The sequence below is a fragment of the Strix uralensis genome, chromosome 19 (assembly GCF_047716275.1).
Source record: "Strix uralensis isolate ZFMK-TIS-50842 chromosome 19, bStrUra1, whole genome shotgun sequence".
Lineage (NCBI taxonomy): Eukaryota > Metazoa > Chordata > Aves > Strigiformes > Strigidae > Strix > Strix uralensis.
In genome coordinates, this window is record NC_133990.1 from 12,338,826 (window position 1) to 12,362,859 (window position 24,034).

At 45.2% G+C, this 24,034-nt stretch overlaps 1 protein-coding gene across 5 annotated transcripts in view; it reads left to right on the plus strand.

Annotated features, from left to right (window-relative positions):
• RAB11FIP4 (RAB11 family interacting protein 4) overlaps positions 1-24,034 on the plus strand; it is a 128,055-nt gene that overhangs the window by 89,685 nt on the left and 14,336 nt on the right. Inside the window, exons 1-4 of one of the 5 annotated variants that reach the window (XM_074889138.1) lie at positions 7,498-7,530; positions 18,212-18,435; positions 22,024-22,215; positions 23,717-23,851. In XM_074889138.1, the coding sequence (XP_074745239.1) occupies positions 18,293-18,435; positions 22,024-22,215; positions 23,717-23,851 (470 nt within the window). In that variant the 5' untranslated portion in view covers positions 7,498-7,530; positions 18,212-18,292. Of the gene's footprint in view, positions 1-7,497; positions 7,531-18,211; positions 18,436-22,023; positions 22,216-23,716; positions 23,852-24,034 lie in introns of those variants that run through there. The other 4 variants (XM_074889135.1, XM_074889136.1, XM_074889139.1 and 1 more) reach the window with 4 other exon arrangements.

Below are 24,034 nucleotides of genomic sequence, written 5' to 3' on the forward strand. Positions count from 1 at the left end.
AACAAATAAAACTTTGATGTGCAATGTAATTTAAATGATCTAAATCGTACACAGTCTGGTGGGCCTGAGATTTATCAGGAGTTTCAACTAAAAAGTATTTGCTGTGGCACAGTTTGTTGTCTTTCAGGGATAACAAATAAAAAAGGCTTTCTTTTAGCTTCCATGTCCCTCCTCTCCCCAGGTTTCATTGTCTTTCCTAACTGTATGCCTACCTCATTCATCTGCTAAAAAACAGAGCTGGAGACAGGAGCTTCTATTAGGCAGACCCGGGTGCAGAGCCAGGAGGGTACTTCTGTGGCCTTCTGTGAAAGAGGTCATGAAGTGCAGCAGAAAATAATGTCTATGTTGCATTAAAAAAATTATATTTTTATCAGAGAAGTTTTCTTTTGAGACAGAAAAGTGTCCATTTTAGGACAGAGGAGGGAGGATCAAACATCCTGCAAGCTCTGATCCATCATCATATGTTGCATGGTCATGTTATCAGTCTAAACACTGTCCTGGATTTGCAAATCTCCATAAGCACAGATGTGCTTTGGGCACAGTGGGCTCATTGTCCCAAGAAAAATCGAAGGGAGATCTTGAGTGATGTCTTGTTATATAGATGTTGCTGCTAAAAGCAAATTCTCCCAGCAAGTAAGTGCAGATTGTTTCTGTTATTGATTGCTGCAGTCTCTGCTTCATTGAGACCACATGGCCCACTTTGTTTTTGTAGCTGCCTTTTATTAAATCTGACAAAGAGGTATCAGTGTTTGAAAAGATGAGTCTTGAGAGTCCCCTGGGCAGCGTTTTCATGCTGTAAAGTGATACTGGCACATTTGATCCACAGATGCTTTTAACACACTAATAAAACAAAAGCCTTCCTTCCCAGGGTGGTCTTCTGCACTACAAAGCTTTCTGGTTTTGTCCATGCTTAATGGGTCAGACCCCAAGACGTAGAGAGAACCTGCAATTCCTCCTACCTTAAACTGTGCTCTCAGGATTTGGTCCTGTGTTGTAAACTGCAGAGAAAAATTGCTATGTGTATAGTTTTCAAGGTATATTTTGCTGCTTCATTGAAGGCCCATAATGTGTTTTATGTTCACATGGGTTATCTGAGTTGGTTTTCAGTATTCCTGAGACTGGCAGTCAGAAAGCTTTCATCCTTATTTCTGGTGACCAGCATTTACAGTTCCTATTCCTCCTGTTCTTGTAATACCTGACTTCATAAGGAGCCAGTCAGAACTCTATTTTAATGCACAAACCAGAAGATTTTTATTTTGGTGTTATATTTGAAGATACCTAAAAAAATTTAGATCTGAGACATTTCATATTAAGACCTATCATGAGTGGAAATGTTTGACCTCAATCTGTCTATGCAACAGCTCCTGATCTGTAAAATGGGAATACCATCTTCTCTCATTTTGAAGAGGCTTTATGAAGATAAATTAGTCTTTGCAGAGCACTCAGATGTCAGAGTGATGAACACCACAGAAAAGCTTGGGGGGAAATAAATAGTTCTGTCTACAGAGCAGGCTCTTAGTAGTAGCCGTAAATAAGACATGAAGCTACACTTTGATCAAGCAGACTAAAGCAGATACTGAATAGTTGCTGATAAACTAAGTACCATCCAGCCTGTGTCCTGAACAAATCCAGACCAGTGGGAAATAGCATGCGATTGTGTGATTAAAGAGATATGTTAATGCTAACAAGCAATAGGACCAAAGTGAAGTTGCACCCATGAGCTCAGAACAGGCTTTTCATTGCTTTAGGATGTTGTGTTCTGCAACCTTGCTGTTAGCTATGTGCTGTGTGAGAATTAGCCACTGGTGAGTATGAATTATTCTTGTCCTGGCCAGCTGATTCTTCTTTTCCTTTCCTCTGCTAATAAGTTATGTTATACAGAGTAGGGGCTAAAAGCTTAAAACATGTAATGAAAACGTGCTCAGAGCTGAAACTACCAAAGGGTGTGTTCTTCAGCCAGCAGCCTGTCTTTTACAGACCATGCAAAGCAGAATCCAGCAGAGCTACACATCCATAAGAGGGGCTGTCGGAAGCCCCTGCTCCATCCACACCTCCAGGCTCGCCTAACTCCTGGCCAGTTGCTTGCTCTGGTAGAGCCAGTAAAGCCTGCTGTCACTGCAGCCACACAGGAGCAGAGTTCATTTACCACAGTGGAGACAGCTGAGTAAATGCGTTTGTGTCTTTTTGGTGCAACATGGAGCTGCTTGGTTCCACCTTGGTTTAAGCTCTGAGTTGGTTGAGGGATCCTGTTGTGGTTTAACCCCAGCCAGCAACTGAGCACCGCGCAGCTGCTTGCTCACTCCTCCCACCTCCCAGTGGGATGGGAGTATATAAAACAAAAAAGGAAAATAAAAAAAGAATAAACTCGTGGGTTGAGATAAGAACAGTTTAATAACTAAAATAAAATATAACAGCAACAATAATAAAGTAAAAATAATAATCATAATGAAAAGGAATATAACAGAGGGGAATAAAACCCAAGAAAAGACAAGTGATGCACAATGCAACTGCTCAGCACCCGCTGACCGATGCCTGAGCAGCAATCCACCCCTCCCAGCCCACTCCCCCGGACATTCTATGGTACGGAATAGCCCTCTGGCTAGTTCGGGTCAGCTCTCTTGGCCATGCTCCCTCCCAGCTTCTTGTGCACCTGCTTGCTGGCAGAGCATGGGAAACTGAAAAATCCTTAATTTAGGATAAGCGCTACTTAGCAACAACTAAACCATCAGTGTGTTATCAACATTATTCTCACACTAAACCCAAAACACAGCACTGTACCAGCTACTAGGAAGAAAATTAACTCTATCCTGGCTGAAACCAGGACAAATGCTCACACTTTCCCTGTCGTCTTCTGTGCTCTTATCTGCGAAGTGAATGTGTCCATGCCCTCAGTCTGCACAGTCCTCCCAGCTATGTATTTTTCATTTGAATTTCCTCATGTAACCTGTTGTTTTATTTTAATTTTTATTTTTGGGAATTTTGACCAAGGCTAAATAGAATAGGTTTTGTGCCTGGCATATTTCTGTGATGCTTTCGACAAAGGTGCTTTAATCGTGGATTCACAGCTACTCTTGTGAGACACCTTCAGAGCTTGATATGAAAAACCTAATGATACAATTGCAGTGATGAGCAAAAAATAAACCACTTTTCAGAGGGGTTGCATATGCTGTTCCATTATCCGGCCTTTGGATTCTTAGTTCTTGACTTACTGTCCCTCAGGCTTTTGGAGAGGAACACAGAAAATCTCTCCAAATGCAGCCTCATTAAGCAACCAAAATGTAACCTACTGATGGCAAAGAGATTGCAAGTAGCTCATCTCCAGTGAGAGCAATGGTTAAGTCCCCTGAAATATATGCTATAATTGCATGCCATAGAGCTATGTCCAACTCATTATAGGCCCAAGGAATTGATGCTAGTGGGCCCTCAGCCAGCCCCATCATGCCTTCAGTGCTTTTGTGGGCACAGAGACCTTCTATTGCGAGCCCTTCGTTTGACCTGTGCTGTTTGATCTGCCAGGCTGCCTGCCATATTCCTGAGGGTCACATACAAGCAAGTACTCTGCTCTTATTAATGTTAATGGGGATCTTAGGTAGAGCAGACCCCCATGGTCTACCCCATGGTGTAGAGTCTAAAGAGCTGTTTCCTTACTTGCTAAAATAAGCCTCTCTGCAGATACTTGGGGTCTTGTTTTTTGGGAGTGGGAGCAGGGGTTGAACTGAGCCTGCTCCACCCAGAGCCATGTTCCCGTGCAGCTGTAGTTTGCAGCTGACCTCCTCACCCTCTCCAGGGATGCAGGGATGGGGAGGTCAAGGAGGAAACTGCAGGAAGCTCTGAAAAGGCTCTAGCTGCTGTAAATGCAGCCTGCTTCTTCTTCCTCTACAGTCTTCAGCTCAGCAGCTTCACACTTTTCCTGTCTTCATCCTATCTTAGCATCCTCCTGACTTCTCCTTCAAACAAGTCATGGGAACAAACTGTAGCTGGGAGAGAGTTCATTCTGCACTTTCTCCTTTCCCTTTTCCCTACCTCAAAGTCTATTTTTGCCTATTCTGATTGTAAGATCTTTGGGGCAGGGACTGCATGCTCCCTGTGTTTCTGCAGAAACTAGCTTCATTAGGGATCATTATTCGTTTGTTCTGTCATAATAAAAGGGATTCAAAATAATACTGCAGTAATTCACACCAGTCTCATTGCATTTTCTTCAAAGGAGGCACTCCAAAATAAGATGAGAGTAGATGAGATGAAGATCAGGCCGGCTGTAATTACTAGTCTGCGATACCTCATTTTGAAGCAGAGCAGTTACGTGCAGTAGTAACTTGGCCAGCTATTATTGTAGGGGGAAAACCCACACAAAAGATATTTTTACATAAGTATCTGTGCAAAATAGCCACCAATATTCATCAGAGAGCATGATTAAAGGCCCTTGAAGCATGATTGGAGTTGCCAGTTTTCATGAGATAATTAAGAAGTGGGTTTGGTATATACATTCGGGTGATCTCATTATCTTCATTATTAATTAGTCTCTGTTCTTCACATTTCAGCTCCAGTTTCTTGTCATTAGGGTGACTAGCCAGTGAGCGATGCGTTAGTGAGATTCAGAGGAAGGGTTCTGCCTCTGCAACAGCAGAGGAGGTGCCAGCCTTTGTTCAGAATTGCTCCAGAAGAAATTGCAGTGCTTTGTACAAGATCAGCAGGTTGTCCTGCCATAAACCCTTTCAACAACGTACCCTGCCCAGCGTTTCCTGGCCAGGAGCCCCTGGTTTCAACAGGCACTCTGGCTGCTACTGGAAGTCAGCAGTGATGGTGATTTAGGTACTCCACTTTGTATTTAGCAATCTTTCTCTAAGCACCCAGATATGAATATTTTGCCCAGATTTCCTCTGGCATGCTTCTGCAAACACCTTTTTCATTCAGGATGCTTACTTAGCATTATTCATCTGTGGGATCTGGCAGTACCAAGCATCCTTTTGCCAGTGTAGCCATCTCTTTGCTTTCTCATGATAATGGGGTTAAAAGTCTACTCTCCATTAACAGAAAGGTAGTTGTCACTATCCTAACCTCAAACCCTGGACAGGGCTCAAGAGTACACATACTTTGCAAATTCCGCTCTGTACAAGTAGGCATATGGCAGAGGGGATTTAGGAAAAACCAAGATGAATTAAAGTGGAAACTGAGTGTGAGGGAATGCCCTGCCATTTCCAGAGGCCAGCTGTTATGGTACTGGAGGAGCACATCTGCCATTGTATGGCCTTTCTTTGAAAAGCAGAACGTCTGGTATTAATGGAGTCAGAAAATACCATGTTCATGAGAGTCTCAGTCTGCAGATCCTATTCGTACAAACTAAGCATGAAGCCTGCAGCATGTTTCAGTGTCTGTGGTCATCTAAGCTATTACTAACCTGCATAGATTCCTCAGCTGCCTGAAATCATGACAAGACAATAGACCTCCAATCTCAGATGGAAAAAACATATCGTGCAATATCTCCTTCTATGGCACTGATTTGAGTTGCAGCTGCCAGTCTTACTAAGTGGAATCTGCAGACATGCAGCTTTTCCTCCTCACCCTCGCTGCTCTTAGGCATGAAGCAGTTAAAGGTCTGTGTCACTCCAGATATAATTCTCATTCTTCCAAGAGACGGCAGTGATGGCCACCTGCCCTCCCCCAGCCGTGACAGCGTGCTTGGCTTTTCCCTTTGTAGGAAACAAATCATAAGTCTTATTAAACAGAAAATTACCACTTTACCGTGAAATGTGTAAAAAACAAGCGTTTTGTCTCAATGGAGATCAAAGCCAGCCTGTAACAATCTCCACTTAATCAGGCTTAGCTTTAATGAAGTGGGAAATGGACCTGTATTATAGCTATGGTTATTACTTAATAAAGTTTTTATATAGTCATTCCTTAATAAGAAGCGATTGTCTAAAACTTGTACATTTTCTAGGACCTTTACTGAGGAATGCTTCTATCAATGAGACATTTATGCCTTCTCAATTATTACTGTGTAATAAATGGCAATGTCCTGGGCAGCATACTGAGTAATACATGCAGCAGGTGTACCCAACAGTTGGGCTTATGTTCTTAACATCTCTACTATAATACTCGTTTTAACTTTGCTGTTTTATCTGTTAGAGAGGTGCTGGTCTGCTGGCTAAATCCCGCAGACGGTGTTTCCTTCTGTGTGTAACACTCCAGTGAAAACTGTGACAGTCGGTAAGGGCAGGGAAAGGAGTTTTGCAGGAAATGTTTGTTTGAATACCACCCTCTGCCTTTGAGTCCTCTGCTGCAAAGCCACAGAAACAGATTTCATTTCTTTAATTTTTTATTAGCACAGACAGCACAGTAAACACAATTCTTATGAAGCATTGCAAAAAAGGAAGTTACACAACTTCTAAGAAGTGAAGTGAATTTAAAATAACTAAGTCAGTGTGAATGTTCTCAGCCTTTTTGTTTTGCTTTTCTTTATCTTGTAACTAAAGGGATTAAAATCAAGGACAAAACAGACATCACTTCCTAACAGGATCTGGTTTGCTTTGTAGCACACTGAGGGTGTTTTAGAGTGGCACCACCATCACAGGAAGGCCATACATGCGTTTTATCATCACCCAGTTGTAGGAATGAGAGCACACCAGGCAGGCAAGGTCAGCCCCGGTGAACCCTGGTGTCCCCAGACACTGTCCCTATCTGGGGACCTGACATCCCCACTGCCCGGGGGTGGCCTGTCTGCCGCGACAGCCCCTTCACTTTATAAGGCGTTGGAAACCCGACATTGGTCTGTAAAAATTCCTCCGTTGGCATGTCAGATGTGTTCCTTGCAGACTCACCGCCCGCAGGAAGGGGCTGGTGGACACCAGCGAGGAGAGGCTGGTGGGTGCCCTGCCCGGGCGGAGGCGATGCTGTACCTGCCCTCACCCAGGTCTGCTCAGTGACCTCCTTCCCACCGCTCTGGCTGCCTTGGGTTTGAGCACAGATATATAGAGAGAGATGTAAATATATATGTGTGAGTGTATATATATGTGTGTGTATATATAAAAATATATATAATTACCCGGGTATTAAGCCACATTTCATTTCTCAGGAAACCCACGCAGTTTCCTTTTTTCCCAGTTGTCACGGATAATTTTGACCAAAACTGAAGAATTGCGACTAAAACCACCGGCGGGGTCGGGGAAGCGTCACTCACACCAACTCACAGGAGGAACCAACCGCGAACAACAACCCCCAACCCCCGACTCACCCCCGCGTGCGACCGGGACGTTTGTGTCCGTGTCCGCCCACCCTACACCCAGGGGAAGTCCGGACACCCCCCCCTGCAAACCCCGCGCTGTAGCGTCACGGAACCCCGGTACCGAGCGCCTACCCCCGGACCCCCCGCGTCGCTTAGCAACGGCGGGGCGGGCCCGCGCGCGCCGCCAACTGTTGCCCGCCCCCTCTGTGGGCGGGAACGGGGTGTGGGGACGGGACCGGCCTCCCGGCGCCGGGCCAGGTACGGGCAGCCCGGGAGCAGAAGGCGGGAGGTGGTCCGTATCGTCGTGTGGGGTGAGGAGCAACTTGGCGGCGGTGTTGGGGGTTTCCACGCCACAGCCCCGGCGTGAGGGAAGGGGGATCCGCCGTGAGGGAAGAAGGGGGATCCGTGGGGCTGCTCCGCTCCACCTGCTCCTCGCCACCCAGGCGAGGGTCTGTGGGGGTCGAGGAGCGGGAAGAGCATCTCTGTGACCTTTCTGTGTTTTCATGATTGCACCGGAGCGTTTTGAAATTCAGGAAATAGGTATAGCGAAACCGTGCTGGGTTGGTTTGGGTTTTTTTTTTTCCTTGTTTGCCTAGGGAGGGCTTTGTCACTCCGGAGTCGTGTAGGCTGAAAGGCTGGACTGGCTGTGGAATTGAAGAAGCGAGCAGCTCCTGGAGAGCTCTGGCAATACTCTTATATGGGGACAGTGCAAAACCCTATGCAGCCGTGTTGGCAGCCATGCGTGGTGAAACGGGGGTGTCGGGGAAGAAGGGGGTGTCTTCCTGCATAGCTGAGCCTCATGCAGCCCTCAGGTCTGTCACCTGGACATGCCTGAGATCTGGGCTTTAAATCTTTAAAAGGGGAAGAGGGGAAAAGAGTACTTTTTAAGGGTGAATACAAGCCACAGGCTTGTTCTGTAATTATTTTCTGTGGCACTGGTGCTGTGTTTGGATTGCCATTACTTATTGTTGAATGTTTTTAATACCCAACTGTGGTTCTGAATGCATTTGCTGGCTCTGGGATGCTGGTGACATAGCCAGGAAAAAATGATTTGCGGTTAGTATGTGGCTGTCACGACAGTCTGTTCTGTAACTACAGATCTTGTACGTAGCCCTCATGCGGGACCTGTGTGGCCCTAAAGCAGTCGGTGAAGCGGTCCTGCCTCTGATGAACTGCACAGAGTTGGGCCTGTGTTATATGTGCTTGGCAGCATAAGAAAGCAGTTCACAGCAGAGATCTCCCTCTGCAGCTTTCAGCGGTGGGAGATGTTAACAGTTCTTGGTCTGGAGTCGGTTGTGTCTCTGAAATGGAGACAGGCAATTGTGCTTTTCTGTTGCACAGAAGTGACCCATGACAGAGACCCTGGGGCAGGCAAACACCGTCCTCGCTCTGTGCCATTCTAGTGCTGATTTTTGGGTGGCAGATAATGTTGCTGCTTTGCTAGTAGCAATAATCTTCATTTGTTCTGGCAGATGCGTAAGGTTAGTGGCTTTGGGGGCACAGATAACAATTTATCCTCATGTTATTTGGCTGATTTAACTACTTATGTTAAGGAAGAGGGACGGATGAGAGAACACTTCTGAAATAGGTTCAGAATAGGGTCCCTGAACGTGGGCTTCATGGTACCTGTATTCAAGCCCTTATACCAGTATAATTTGTGATTCTTTCAGCACTTTTTGATATGCTACACAGGTGCTCCCATTCAAAATAGTCTCACTCCAGTCAGATGGTGTGCTGAATGCGGGGTTGCTCCCCAGTGGTGGGACTGGATTTCCCATCCCTAATTGTTTCTTGGTTCTCAGCAAGAAGTGAAGTGTGAACTTGTTGGCAATCCGAGTGATTTTTCTGCCAGTGGCCCTTCTGAAATTTGGGAAGGGGGGAATAACATGGCATCACCACCAGATATGTGCAGTAGTGTGGAATGTTATTCACACAGCTGGGTACAGAAGGAGATAGTGGCATTTCTACTGGCTGTTTGGCAGCGTCTGTCCAAACTGAGAGGAGCTTGAGCTGTTCCCAATGCTAGATGTGGTAGCCTTCAAACAGTTTTAAACCTCTTTTAATGGGCTTCTTTTAACTTTGTTATTTGAAGAATTACTGCAAACAGCAGCAAGTCTCCCAGAAGCCACCTGACATGCAGATGTTTCTCAGCTGGGGTTGCCTTGTCAGGGCTCTTAATGCCGTGGTGATTGGGGGATCTTAGCCATGTGTAAAGGCTGCAAACCAAAACGCTTTCTGTGCGAAAATAGCAAGGGGAATGGAGTAGCTTTGCTGCAGTTATTGATTAACCAATCCTGTTACATGTGTTGAGCATACCTTGACCTTAATTCTTCCAGTCCTTTCAATACAGTGTCCTAGTGAAATAATTTAAATGGTTATAAAGCTACTCATGGATTGCTGCTGAAGTAACTATTATCCAAACATTAATATTCAAAAATGCCTACCATGTTTGGGTAGCTGACCTCTTAAATTCTGAATTGCAGTGTAATAATGTAAGTCCTTTTGTTCTTTCTATAGTCATTTAGGTTGATCACTGCACCAAATATAAGACAGGCTCTGTAAGTGCTTCCTGACAGCATAAAATGGTGCTTTGGGCACTGTGTTGCAGCTTATACTGCTGGTTAGTAGTAGGGGTCTCTGGGTCTGCTTTAAATCTTGTTTTTAGTGTGCAAACTAATGTTATAACAGATTTCTGCTTGGTCCCTTCTGTTTTGTCTGTGCAGGTTCAAGGGTAGAAACATCTCCTGCCCACACATAGCTGTAAACTCTAAAATAAGCCATGTTTTCTATTTTACCATATAAGTGAAAAAACACAGCTTGTTGACTCTGCCAGAGTTTATGATCACTGGGTTGTTAATTTGCGTTTGTCATGTAAGTGCTATGATGTGCTTGGCAGCACTTCTACAATTAAGTGTGTTCACTTCATTGTAAGAAAATAAAATAGCAGGTATATGAGAGCCTTTCTTCAAAAATAAAAAAAAATGCCTTTTATAAATAGATGGGGAGAATGAAATTTTTTAAAAATCAGTGCTTGCAAACTTTGCTGGATAAAGGCTGCAATTCCAGTTATTCCTGCAGCAGAGAAACCTTAACCTGTGGTTTGCCCTGCTAGCAGCTGAAGAGCAGCCAAGGTCCTTGAGCTCCTTCCTCCTCCTAATGAAGAGCTCTTCAGAGCTACTTTAGTATTTCTTAAACATGAAGTAAATTAGTTTTTAGGCTTGTCTGCATTCAGACTGACCAATGAGCTCTGGGAAGTGTTTCCGTATAAACTAGGGCAAAGCCACATCCTTAATGCTTTCCCTCTGCTTGCCAACGTAAACTACTCATCATCAAGCATGGCTGGATTTCTTACTGTGCTGGGGAAACTCGAGATGTTTCTCTACCTCTTGGGGTCTGAAACTGCTCCCATTCCCTAATCATTCCTCCCCTCTGGAGACTGCAGTGTAATCTAACCTGGGTGGGCGGGAAGACAGAACTATGATTTGTGAGGCAAAAATCTTGTTTTCTTTGTTTTTCTTTAAATGTCTTTATTTCCTTGTGTTTGCTGGAGGCCAAACTTGCAGCAGTATAGAAAAGAAAATGTTATAGTTTCCAAATTCTTTGGGGGAAGGGGGTTTGACCAGGGCCACTGTAAATAATTAGCTTAGCCATAGGCAGGACTGTTCCTGCCTGGGACAGCTTCTTCCTGTTCTTCACGCTGTTTGTGCCTAATGGTACTCCTGGAGGTACCAGGAGTACCCTCTTCCTTGCCCAGCAGCACCAAATCTGCTCAAGGAGCTCTTCAGCCATGTGCCTGCAGAACCCGCGGGCAAGTATGATGCAAGTTTTTTGCTATTTACTGAGTACCCAACTGGGTGACCTTGAGGCTTGTCAAGGAAAACAAGTTAGCATGTGAGCTCAGCTGTCTCCTGAGCAGCAAATACTAGTTGCAAAGAGCATCTTGTAATTTACAGACCTGGTTAATTAAGGAGCTGAACTGAGAAGCAAGTGCTGGACTGTGCTTTAGGCTTAAAGTAAAGACATTTCTTTGCAAGTAGCCTCCAGCTCTCATTGACATGGTTTAGATGTTCACTTGTAGTATTGCCTCAAAATGACATAATCTGACCTTACCTCTGACCCTTAAGGCTGGTCTATACTGGGGTGTCTTTAGAAGGCCTTTAACTGTGAACTGCAGCGCCGTGTTTCCTGTGTGCAAGGAACGTTGTGACATCTGGCCTGCGGTTGGCCATATGGCGTCCAGGGCACAGCAGTCTTCATAATTTTATCACCAACTATCCATGCCAACATCGTGGTAATGGCTATTGCCCGTGCTGTACTAGAGTTACCTTCACTGGCCCCATTGCTCAGAGGGGCAGGTTTAACAGGGCAGGCCTGAGCGTCAGTCCCAGGAACCGATCCCTGGTAAGAGTTTGACATTTTCTGTCCTCCCTCCCTGTTACTGCTGTTCTGACTTTAAAAATAGAGATTGTCTCATCTCAAGGCAAAGGCTTCTCAAGAGGGTTTATCATGTCACATTTATTATCTGCTGTGCAGATCTTTTTAGGCAAATATCATGAATCATTTTTTTTCAGTTGTATACCAGCTTGTTTAAACCAAGGGCTGCAGCTCCCCTATGCATGCTGCAAAGGCGATGCCGAGTTGACCCAGCTCATTTCAACATACAGCTGCCTGGCCTGGGTGCCCTGGCCTGGAGGAGGGGCGGCAGGCGAGTGGGTACCTGCTGTGGGCTGTCCCAGCAGTTCACTCCATGGGAAGGACCGTGGTACCAGTGAAGGGAATATACTCTTGTTCCTGACACTGCGGACTAGGATATTTTTTCCTTCTGCAAAGGAATGTTCCTTGCTTTGAGCCTCCAGTGATGGCTGATGAGAGTATGATAGTCCAGTAGTGGGAAGCAGCCCAGGGAGTGATGGGACACAACTTCAAAGTAACAGGAAAGAGCTTTTTATTTTTTCTTTTAACTTTCTTTAGAGGATCAAATTAGCAGTCTGCTAAAGTCTTTTAATGTTAAAACTTTCAGAGCATAAGCAATGACCTGTGAAAAGGAGTGCTTGGATCTAGACCCTGTGCATGATGAGGTCTGGCATGTCTATTATGGCCAATTAAAGTGACAGGTAGCAGAGTGTAAACACTCCTGACTCCTGCCGTTCCCTGGCTGGCTCCAGGCTGCACGCTGCCTTTCTCCTCTGCCTTGGAAAAGGCACGTCAGTTTGAACTTCCTAACCAGAGCACAAAGCAGCCTTTCAGAACCTCTGTGCCCTCTGCTCGTGTGGTTCAGCATGAACAGCCCAGAAGCTGAAGCTTGGTCTTTCAGTCAAAACCTGTTGTCCTTGAATTGCATGATTGTATGAGATACAGATGTTACCCTGTGAAGGAAACGGAGGCTGGCAGTTCGCTGCAGCACAGGCAGAGCTTGCCCTCTGTCTGAGGACTCCTCACCCACTCCCTAGGATGCTGTCCAGCACTCGGTCCTTCCTAGATTTGGATTTTAGGAATAAACTTGCCCCTAGAAGTCCCTTCCAATACCCACAGCAGCAGTATGTGAACCTTTCCCTTAAACTGAGCTTCAAATATGAGATTTGAGTAACTAAACGGTCAGAGGAAGCTATTGCATTGAACAAACTAACTCGTGGCCCTAAAATAGCTTCTTATTTGAACAGCTTAGTAAAATAACCATGCTCTGCACACTGATCTTGAACTCTGGGAGATTTTAAACTCCCAGCTATGTGGGGAGACTTGGTGTTCTTCCATGCTGCAGCAGGAGATGGAAGCAGTTTCTATGACTTCGTCCCTCCCCCATCAACCTACCTGCAAGCCGCAGCCCCAGCTCTGCCTTGTGCTCGGCCACAGCTGCGTGGGTGAGAGCCGGCAGTCGCTTGCTCAGCTTCCTGGTGGACACAGATGCAGAAGCATGGTCTCACTTAGTGCTTCTGCATTTTCCTCTCACGTAGTTTCTCCTGTCAGATCAAAGGGTAGATCAGCATCTCCCCCACCTCTGCCTGACAACTGAAAATGAAAGGAAATATGTTGGGGGAGAATCTGTGCTTTAAAAAGAGTTCATCGCCCACTTGGTGTAAATAAGTAAACATTTGTAGAGGAGTGGCATGTTTCTAAAACACATTGGTGAGAAATGCTTCACACCCTTCTTTGTTACCCAGTAATTAAGAGAATAGTTGCTTTCCAATGCAGTGGCTGCTTAAATAAAGATGAGAGTGCCTGGATTTTCTCTATGGTGGATGTACAACAGTAAGTAACATTTCATCTGAGGCTGCCAAGCCTGGCACACCTCCACATGACACCTCTTCCCTTCCAGTTGTGGTGAGGTGACTTTTCCTGTACTTTTGCTGGGAAGAAACTGGATGGGGAGGGTTCAAGGCCACAGACTTGCATCTGTCCCACAGCTAGCAGATTCAGCTTGTAGATAGGTGCAGGTTGGGGGCATGATCCTGGTGAGGGAAGTGCCACAGCTGACATGCATGTGGCATTTCTTGTTTCTGGTCGTGTGTGATGGTTCCAGCTCTTGCTAATTAAATTGCCCAGTGGTGGGAGACTCGGATCCTCTTTTCTTCCCTGTCTCCTCTGGAATACTGGATGACTGTCTAAATGTCAGGGGTGCTGGTGACTTGGCTGTGGTAGAAGTGAATTTTAGCTAGGCTTGCTCTTCAGCATGGATGTATTGATGTAGGCATGCCATGGAGCCTGTCTGTCAGCCGAGTTACCAGCTTTCAGCTGCTTTATGTGCATATTTTAGGGATTGCTTCCGACCTGGGAAAGCCCAGTTGGGTCACTGCAGGGCAAGGCAGAGCTGTACTCCCATACCCACCTAATGCTGACGCCACTTTCCTGCCCCACAAGGATCAGAAGGAATCCATGGGAATTGCTGGCTTCTGCTTCTGTTTGGGATGGCTGTGCAAAGGCAGGCTGTGCTTACTCATCTGGCTTCAATACAGCCACACAATTGCCTCTTTCGAGGAAGGGAATTCATTAGTTTCTGTGAAGTGGCCTTGGATCTTTGGGCAGCAGGTGCTTCTATAGTGCAAACTGTTGCTGAATATTCAACAGTTGCTATACAAGTGTCTGGCCAACTGCCTGAGAAGCACTTGGAGTTATCCTGAGCATCCGATTATATAAAGTGCAAAGTACTTACTGCTTTAAAGCTACCCACAGCTATGTTGTGTTGGTGGCACTTTAGAGTTCATTTTTTATGTGAATCTTCCAAGATCATAAGCAGCAACTTCATCTCTTTTGACTCAGCCAACAAAGGAGGGAACTGCCTAGGAGAATGAGAAACAGTGATTCATATTCAGGTCGTCAGAACCTCTCTCTCTTACTGGTTTCGGCTAATGGCAGGTACACTGGAAACAAGTGACTCAGAACAGCAGTGTCTCCTAATCTTTAACATAGTTTAAACTCAAGTTAGCTCTTTTAAGGCTACCTGAATAACACTTGTTCTTGACAACCTTTAATTTGGTACATGAAGTACTGTAAATACCTAAACTGTGAAGGAATAATTTGAGAGGTTAAGCTGAGCAATCAGCCTTTTCTTTGTCTTTTTTTTTTTTTTTTTTTTTTAAGGAGTTTAATTTCCTTAGGTGTGGTCTATAAGCATGTGCTAGATGGCATCCTTGAAAGTATGGTCCTGTGAGAAACTGTGATCACTGAACAATTACAGCTTCAAATATCTTACAGTTTTAGTCAGTAAGGTGTGGATGCCTGTATATTGTTTACTAATGACGTGCCCCAAATCTGACTTCTTGTAGTAGTTTTCTTAACCTGTTTTAGTTGTTTTAAAGGTGCTTTATCTGTTTTCTTCTGCTGGTTATTTAGGCCACAGAAGGAAAATTTTTCATTAAATGTGTAATTGTGACAGTTGCAGTGAAGACCAGTTTCACCGAGGGAGCTGAAGAGACACCTCAGTGGTGTTATCCAGGTCCCGTGCTTTACAGTGTTGTATTATTGTGCCTGGAAACACTGCATTGCTGTAGTGATTCCCCACCCCTAAACTTGATAGGTAAGCATGTAGTTCCTACACACGGAAAACAGTCATGCAGGCTTCAGTACAGTGCCTCACTGGTCCTGGTTTCTGTACATCTTGCTGAAAACAGTGATCTTTACTACTGATTGTAAGTGGACCTTGAGCACTTAAAAGCATGAATAAGCAGCTGATGCAGCTGCTGGAGCTGAGCCTCCCTGGCAGGACTGTTCGTCGTGCTGCTTGCTTTGAAAGGGCTGGGGTCTTCAGTGTGTGGTTTGGCTGCCAGGTGCTCAGAAGAGCAGCCGAGACATGCTTCCTAAACGTCCACTTTGTGCAGTTCTGCGGGGTAGGTGCCAAATTTGCAGAGAAGAGGGAGGCTGGCAGCCTGGGATGTGGTGTGCTGCGTGACGTCCACTTTCCCTGCTGTGAGGAAGCAGCAGAGGGCAGCTGAGGGGGAGCTCCTCAGAGGAGCTTGGCTGGCCCATGCTCTTCATTTATCCAGTACCCATCAGTCCCTGAACTCCCCACAGCTTGAGGGTGGGATCAGCAGAAGGGAGGACCAGTTCCAGGAGGAGTTCCAAGTCTTGCAGTGAGGCATTTCAGAAGCTGTAAAGCAGGTGTTCAGGCTTATGATGGGTCATTGCCTCCAAAAGCTCATTTCTTTTCTTCTCTCTTTTTTTTTTTTTTTTTTTTCTTTTTCATGGGGCTTAGAAGTGAAAGTTTAGGAGCAGAGCAATTACACTTCAAAAAAGACTTACATGGTATTGACTGGTATCCATGAAGTGCAGTCTGTGCTGTAGCTATAGATCAGTACTCTAATACAAGTAAATATGTGAAGGTTAGATTGCCAGAAAGTGACAGGAAAGTGAGCCCTCAACCTTTAGAGATGACACTGCACGTTTAATTGCTAATGGACTTTTTTTAAAAAAGCATCTAGGCTGCTATTATTAGAAAAAGCAAATGTGCAGTGTTACCTACAGGGAACAAAAAGGGAGTCTTTCATGATCTTCTTGACCTTTACTTTCTTGCTTTAATTTCTTTAATACCAGTGAGATTTTCCTGCTGTAAAAACTTGCTTAAGCAGAGACTTCTCCAAGATCTCTGAAAAAGATGTGCTAATTGGGAGGTAGGGCTGGGTAAGAGCTGTTTCTTCCTTTCCTCCTTCGATTTGCAAACTCCTGCTTCAGGGATCCACTGTGTGCTCTGTGCCCCTCTCTTTCCCTCATGGATCAGACTTACCAACTGGTACAATTCCATAACAGCAGTCAGGGCTTTATTGAATTAAACTTTTTAAGAGAAACAGGAGCTCTGTGCCTGTGGGGCTTAGTGTGCAGGAGGAAACCGGGGAAAGTTAGATAAACAAACACTCCTGGATACTTCTGAAACATCTTAATTGCTCTTAACAATCGTTACTTTTTTGGCACCTACTAAAAAGGTCTTACTGCTTGTGCTGTCTATTTGTAGAAAAGCCTCCAGATACCTGCTCTGAGTATGTACCTAGAGATTCAAACACTGCAGGTAAAGCTGTCCTTTTGACTGCTCGGGTGTTCATTAGTTAACTAGGTTTGAGCAGGTGGGGTTGTTTTGAATTTCTTAAACCTCTATATGCTAGGAGTTTTCACAGTCATATAAATTGTTATTTCAGGAAAAAGTGGAAGGCGAGACCTGCAATTCTAATAGCAGTTTTTGCAAATCTTAAAAAGCTGCAGCTTCTGGGTGACTCTTCTCATGTTGAGGTGAAAAAGGCACTGAGAAGAATTGGTGTCATCAGCGTAGAACATCACTAGTTCTGCAAAAGGGGATTTAAGCATCTGTGGCTCTAGCATAGGAGTGTCGAAAGGCTACAGGAGTTGACTGGAAGCCGTGCTGCTGCAAGCGGTGCCACTCTAACAGTGTCCCAGTGAATGTGCTTGCCAGAAGGGCAGCTGGTGCTTGCGATGATGCCAGACTGCCAGGTGCCTTGGGATTCCTGGGGAAGGAGCTGGGCAGGATGACAGTTGGGCCTAAATACGAGGTGTATCCGTGAATGAAATGCTTCATTACCAGTAAAGTAAGCCTTAAATGCATGATTGTCTTAACATGCTGGCAGTAGTTCAGTGGTAAAGCTGCCCGTGGAGCTTGCAGGTGAGCTTTGGAGTGGAGCTCTGAGTCAGAGCGTTTGCAGGACTTGTTCTGGAGTCATGAGTTATTGTGTCACGCTGGATGGGAATTGTCAAAGCAGTATTGTGTTGCTGCGTATCAAAGGACAGAGTAAAATCTTAGGCTTTGTTTTTTCAATTAAGAATTTTTATTTGTCCCTGAGGGACAAGCAAATAGAAAACAGCTTGTCTTGGCTATTGTGAGTGTTCATGGGTCAAGAAGGGGAGGGAGGGGACGAACAGCAAGCGCAAAGAGTTGCAGTAATGAGAATGACGTCTTATTTTAGGTGACACTTAATCAAGACATGGTTCCAGGAAGCAGGAACAGATGGCTTTGGCTTTTTTTTTCCTGCTCTCTTATATCTTTGATTGTCACCAAGACTTACCATAAATGTTTTAATACCTGCCAACTCTTTTTACAAGCCCATCCTCAAAGGCAGAGTAAACTGTTGGACTTATCTGGCTTGCTTTTGTTTAATCGTTAATATTAATCACAGGACTAACTCTGAGTGACTTTCTATTATCTTCTTTCAAAGGATTCCTCTTTTTATAATAAAACTTTGAGGATATTTGTTAATTAAAGTACATTTTGATAGTAAATTAGGGCAAAGCTGACTGCATTTTATACTTGGATGTTGTGTCCCTCTCTCCTATAGAAGAGTCAGAGTCAGTATTTGAGCCCTTCTGGAAGGTGTAAGCTACCTTAGGGGCTTGCAGGAACTGGCTTTGTAAAGCAGGTCAACCTTTTTGTTATATGGTTTTTATTCAGTATCACTCTTGCTTACCAGGGCATCCAGAGAGTGGGTTATTGCTTCTCCTGTGTCCTCTTAACTGCCTTGAAGGGTGATCTGAATTGACTCCCAATTCTTCTTTTGCCAGAGTGGTGAAATCCAGGACTGTGCCTACTTGGACAGCGAAAGCGCCTACAGCGAGTTGGAGCTCTTCCCTGATGACGACGCGATGACTCTAGCACAGCAAGAGGTTCACCATGAGTCTGACATGGACAGTGCTATTGAGAGTGCCCAGAGCTCGGAGGCCTCCGACGTGTGTCGGAGCGAGGAGAAGGACAGTGTGCTCAGTGGCCTCTTTCTGCCTGGTGACAAGTGAGTGGTGGTTTTGCCCCATGGCAGCCCTGTTTGAGTCATGTGCAAAAGGACCAGGGAGGAAGGAGCCTTTATGTGATTAATCCCTACTGTGGGAGGCTGAGGATGCCTGAAGGATTTAGAAACTTAGTGTCCATTTTCACTGTAAGGGAGATGGATGTCCAGGTCCTCTAAGTGACTTAGACAGTCTCAGCCCTGGCTCCTTGTGGCGCATTCTGTGACCACTCATGGGACTTGCATGTTGTGTTTTGAACTGAAAGTGTTGGGTCTCTCCAGAATGGATCTTAGGATCTTCTGTGTTCCCATAACCTTTATATGCTGGAATTAAAACAAATACTTCTTGCAAAGCAGTGCAATATGGGGAATGCTGCTTTAGTCTTTTGTACATCTAGTTATCTGAAGGTGTGGGTGCTGCAGATTTGCTTTGCAACTCCATGTACCAAGTTAATTCTGTGTGTTTCTAATTTTCCATAACCTTTAGTGTGCAACAGTAAATTGTGTTTAACATGGGGTGTCCTGGCATGTGCGTGTGTAACCATAGTTTGCTGTTAACACAAGAGTGTCTCTGTAATCCTGACTTGACTCTTCCCAGGTGTGTACCTGGGGGTGTTGGTAAAAGCTGACTGGGGGGGAAAAGGACCCAACTTGATTTAATCCTGCTTTGAACTGAGTTAATGCAGTACTACAGGACAGAGCTCAGCTGGGCTTGCTTTGTAAGCCTCTGTGCTGTCTTCCCTATTTTTGGCTTGTCATCTTGATTTGTGCCTCTTGAGCTTCTTTCATTGCTAAGCCAGTCGTCCTCCTCTCTTCTGGGCCTCCTCGGATGCTCTCTGCGCAGCCTCATTCCTACCCTCCTCCAGAATTTCTGAGCTAACTGAGATCTGGCCTTCTCCCATTTGCCCAAGCAATCCCAGAGACTTTATCAAGATAATGCCAGTTTTCATCAGCTCTTTATCAAACTTGTCTCCTTGCCTTGCCATTCCCAGTTCTTTGAAGCACCCATCCCTTTTACCCATACTGTGTTTGAAATTAGTGTCTTTCCTCCCAGCTGTGCCATCCAGGCTCTTGTGAAGGGGGTGGGGAAAGCATTGTGCATCCTGTACCCACGTTCTAGGGGGGAGCAGGAACTACTAAGAGCTACTGTGCTACTGCTAATAGATCTTGGTTTATCCTCTGAGACCTCCTCAGCTTTGGTAAATGTGGGAAAACACTTTGGAAGCTTCATGCTTTTTACCTTGGCCAAACCACAATACCTGCTTGTTGAAGAAGCAGGTGGATTGTGTATGGGGTGTGTCAGCCCGCTGTGAAGTCCTGCCCTGAACAGCAGGAAATAGCTTTAAAAAAACCCCAAACAAACATGAAAACTTCCTTCAGACAGTGTTAGAATGAGGAAAAACAGCTGCTTTTAGCAACTCCCTTGAAAACGGCTGTGCAATTTCTAGACAGTTTCCAGCCTGTGGCTGGTTTTGAGTTCAGGATCTACCCTGAGCATGGACTGTTTCAACCCAAGCAGTTTAAAGTTTGGAAAAGCTTACAAATAACTACAAATTAAAAGTTCTAAGCAACGTTACCAGGTGGGTCCAGCAGTGGTGACTGCATAGCTGCCATGAGAGAAACTTTGCCAGGCAATGCATGAGGAATAGTGGGCTACTGAACTCCAGTCTGTTGGCAAGTGGTGATGTTCCAGGGCTATTATGCTGGAGAGCAGATTTTATGGACAAGGATATATTATCATCCCAACTGAGGACTGGTCATTTACCTCCATCCCTAGTGGAAGTGTTATGAGGAGCTTCTTCCTGAACTGACTTGGTGTAACAACATTGAGATGCAAACAGCAATTGCAGTTACACAGGTCATAGTCACCCAAAACCTTACCGGCACACAGTATGTCTGTGGCACAGCAGCTCTTTATGAATAGATGTTAGTGTGATGTGTTGAGCGTCTCACTAATCCATCTCCCAGCCAAGGAGCCTTGTTAGATAAGTTTGATCTATTTCTAGTATGAGTATTCCTATCTTCATGATCTTCATCCTTTAATAGTGTGCCAGGCTTGACTTGCCCTAATTTCTGTTAATGTGAATTAGATAAATGAATTGCAGGTTATAAATGGATCTCATCAAAACAGGAGAAACAAAAGAGCATACATCTGAAACGCTGGCAGGCTTCCTCTTCTACTAATTGCTTTTGGAGGGAAGGGATATGCAAATAATGCTTGCACCATCGCCAAAGCACTGTGGCATCTCTTGTTTACAGCTCGCAAGTGTAGTATTACAGGAAGAGGAATCTCCCTGTCTCCAAAAGTGCAGAGCATGGTTAAAAGGCTCAAGGTAGACTCAAAAGAAACCTAGGAGACAATATTGTTGAGCTGCTGGAGAACAACATCAACTGGGAGCTACTGACCCATGGCTCAGCTAGCGGAGCTGAAGATACAAGCACTGTGCACTGAAGTAAAGGGAGAGAAAAACTTAACCCAGTCTGTACAAAGTGTCAGCAGATTGAATCCATGCCTTGTCTGTATTGCAGAGAGGCGCTGGATTCTGCTTTGTAGGAAACAGTAATGTGTCAGGCAACTCCAGGGCTTCACAAGTGGAGCATGTGTTTCAGGCCTTACATGTATGTTTTCTGTAGGGAGACGTTTGTTTATAAGAACTTGTATGTGAATTTATGGGCTTGTCTGTTTGAATGACTTACTGAGGTGGGAGCTGAGCAAACCTGTGTAAAATACCTGTCTGTGCAAGACAGCACACTGCATAACTGCAGGGTGGTCTGGACTCTGGGCAGGAGAATCACTGTGCACCTTCTGCAGCAAACTTGCTCCGTAGTACTAGATGTGCTGTGCTCAAAACTGCTCTGCCAGCTGCTTTCCTATGGTGACTGGCTCTGGTGATTTACCTATATGCCCCTCTCTGAGGTCACAGGGTCCTGCCGTTCCCTATCTGTTTGGCATTATCTTAGGTACTTCTCTGGTAGTAAAGCAGCCTTTTCTTGTGGTCCATAGCTGCTCTGAAAGACACATTTTGGCACGATGGAAGGAAGGGCAGGAACCCAGCCTCCGTTAGGTCACATTGGTAGCTTTAGTGACTCTCTGGCATGCAGGGAGCTGAAGTTTGTTTCTGACCAGAGAGTAGCTGGAACTCATGGGATGTGGGAGAGATTTTATGGGGATTACTGGGAAACTGATTGTGGAATAGAGCAGCAGCCTCTGTCTTGTGCATGTTCCTCTCCCTATCCCATGCATTTCGGAGTTGTCTGCACAGTTCCTGCATTCAGAGCAGAAGTCCCATAAGCAGCGGTCTTCACCACCATGTGGAAATGACTGAGGATTGTCTAGGTGTGCTCTTTAAAGTGAAATGGTTTGTGTTGATCCAAACCTGTCGCACAGGTAGCTTGTTTGTAGATTCTCATGCTCTTGTCTTTCAAGGCACTGTGTCAAATGCACATCAGGTGTGTTCAGCACTTTAGTTTTTTAGCACAAAGTAAGTGGGTTACAACTTCAAGTGAGGGGAGAAGCTGTAAAGGTGGAAGATTCCATGTGAGGTGAGATGCTATCAAAGTCGGCCTTCGAGACGTTTTGACCTCTTGTTTCAGGTCAAGTCCTCACAACCCTTCTGCAGCATCTGACCTCTCAACTTATTCCACCGCCTCCCTGATCAGTAATGAAGAACAGTTTGAAGACTATGGGGAAGGAGATGATGTGGATTTTACACCCAGTAGCCCATGCCCTGATGATGAGACCAGAACCAACGCCTACTCTGACCTTGGCTCATCTGTATCTTCCAGGTTGCTCCTTATTCATTAACAAACAGTTTTTCAATTTTGTTCTTCTCTGAGCATGGATGACCGTACCAGAGTTTATACTGGTTGCATAGACCCACCTTAAAAGCAGAATGTTATCGGTTCATTTTCTGCCCTCCAGTTGACAGACTACATTTAATAAGAGCTATAGCAAATACATTGTGTCTGATAACCTCTGTTGGGTTCTGTTGAAATAACTGGGCTGTTTCCAGCTTGTGGAGATTTCTTTCTATTGCAGGCAGTATATTTCACAGTTAGGGGCTAGTATTGGAAGTTATCTGCTGCAGGCCGGAGCCCAGCTTAGTGCTATGCATGAGCCCTGATACAGTGGACAGAAGACCTGCAAGAGAGCTGTTTCTCTTTAGTGTTCTGATACTACAAATCCTTAGCACTAACCTGGAAGGTGAAGTGCTGTATATGGACAGGAGGGGTTTGTTTGGAACAGGCATCCGTATTGACTTTGAATGTCTTGGAGAACATAAGCAAGTAGCTGCTGTCTGTTAGGAGCTGGAAATGCCACTACAGTCCACCAGTTTGCTGCATGTGACCTCAGTCTCTGTAGCTCTTATGTCCTGTGACCAAGTCAGTTGCTGATTTAAAATCCTTCCCCAAGCAAGGGAACGGGCAAGCAGGACTGGGGAAGAGCTGAGCATGAAGATGCTCTAGGATAGGATTTGTCTGCTTGGATCAATAGCACAGGAAGGTCTCGTGCTTCATTGCTAACGCAGGACAAGCTCACTGCATCCCTGTTACGCATGCAACCCCCATGTGTTCCCCTCTGTTTCAAGCACTTCTGCAGTCCAACCTTGCCACTCTGTCATGCATGCAGAGCCAGCACCCCTCTCCGCTGCCCTTCATGATGATGGCTTGTGTCCTTCATCCCCTAATTCCTCAGGTTTATGCAGCCCTTTCCATTCTCATTCCTGGGGCTCTGTGCACTTCATGCCATGGTTGCTCTCTTTTATTTGAGTTTATTTTCTCTTTATCATGCCAAGAGCTACTGTTATCTGCTCTTTAGACCTATGTCCACTTCTCCCTTCCTCCTCATTCTAGGGTTCCTTCTGTCCTACCATCTGAGGGGGTTTGTGTGACAACTTCTTACCCTGTCTTTCTCTTGGAGAAGAGACTCTTCAGGTTGCATGCCAGGCTCTAGTGAGAAGATGTGCAAGATGAGAGGGGACGTTGCTGAGGGTGGAACATAGTAATGTAGCTGCTTTTGCTACATGCATTGCTTTTGCTATTCTTCCAGTCACCCAAACTGATTCTTTCCACTGACACCTAGAACAAGTCCTCTGTAAAGCCTCAACTCAGACAGGTAGACTTGCCCAAAGACTAGTACTCTCCATCATCAACTCTAAGTTAGAGAAGCTGCGATTAGAGGTGGTTCCCCAAGTCCCTTGTCTGTGATTCTGACACACAGTCAAGAGGAAAACCTGTTGTGAGTTGGTTACTATAGCCAGTAACATCTTTCCTTTCCTGCAAACAGTGCTGGCCAAACACCCCGAAAAATGAGGCATGTTTATAACAGCGAGTTACTGGATGTTTACTGCTCACAGTGCTGCAAAAAGATAAATCTACTCAACGATTTGGAAGCCAGGCTGAAAAACTTGAAAGCAAACAGGTAAGCAGCCTATTGCACTGCTTTTAGCAATGCCTCCTTAAAATGGGACTAACTAGTAGCAGGAGGAGAGGAAAAAGCCCTCTCCTTCCCTGTATCCCATTCTGTCTTGCACGTGTTGTTCTTAGAAAAGAGTAAGAAATTCAGACCTTGACGTCTACCTGAACCAAAATGCTGTTCTTCATC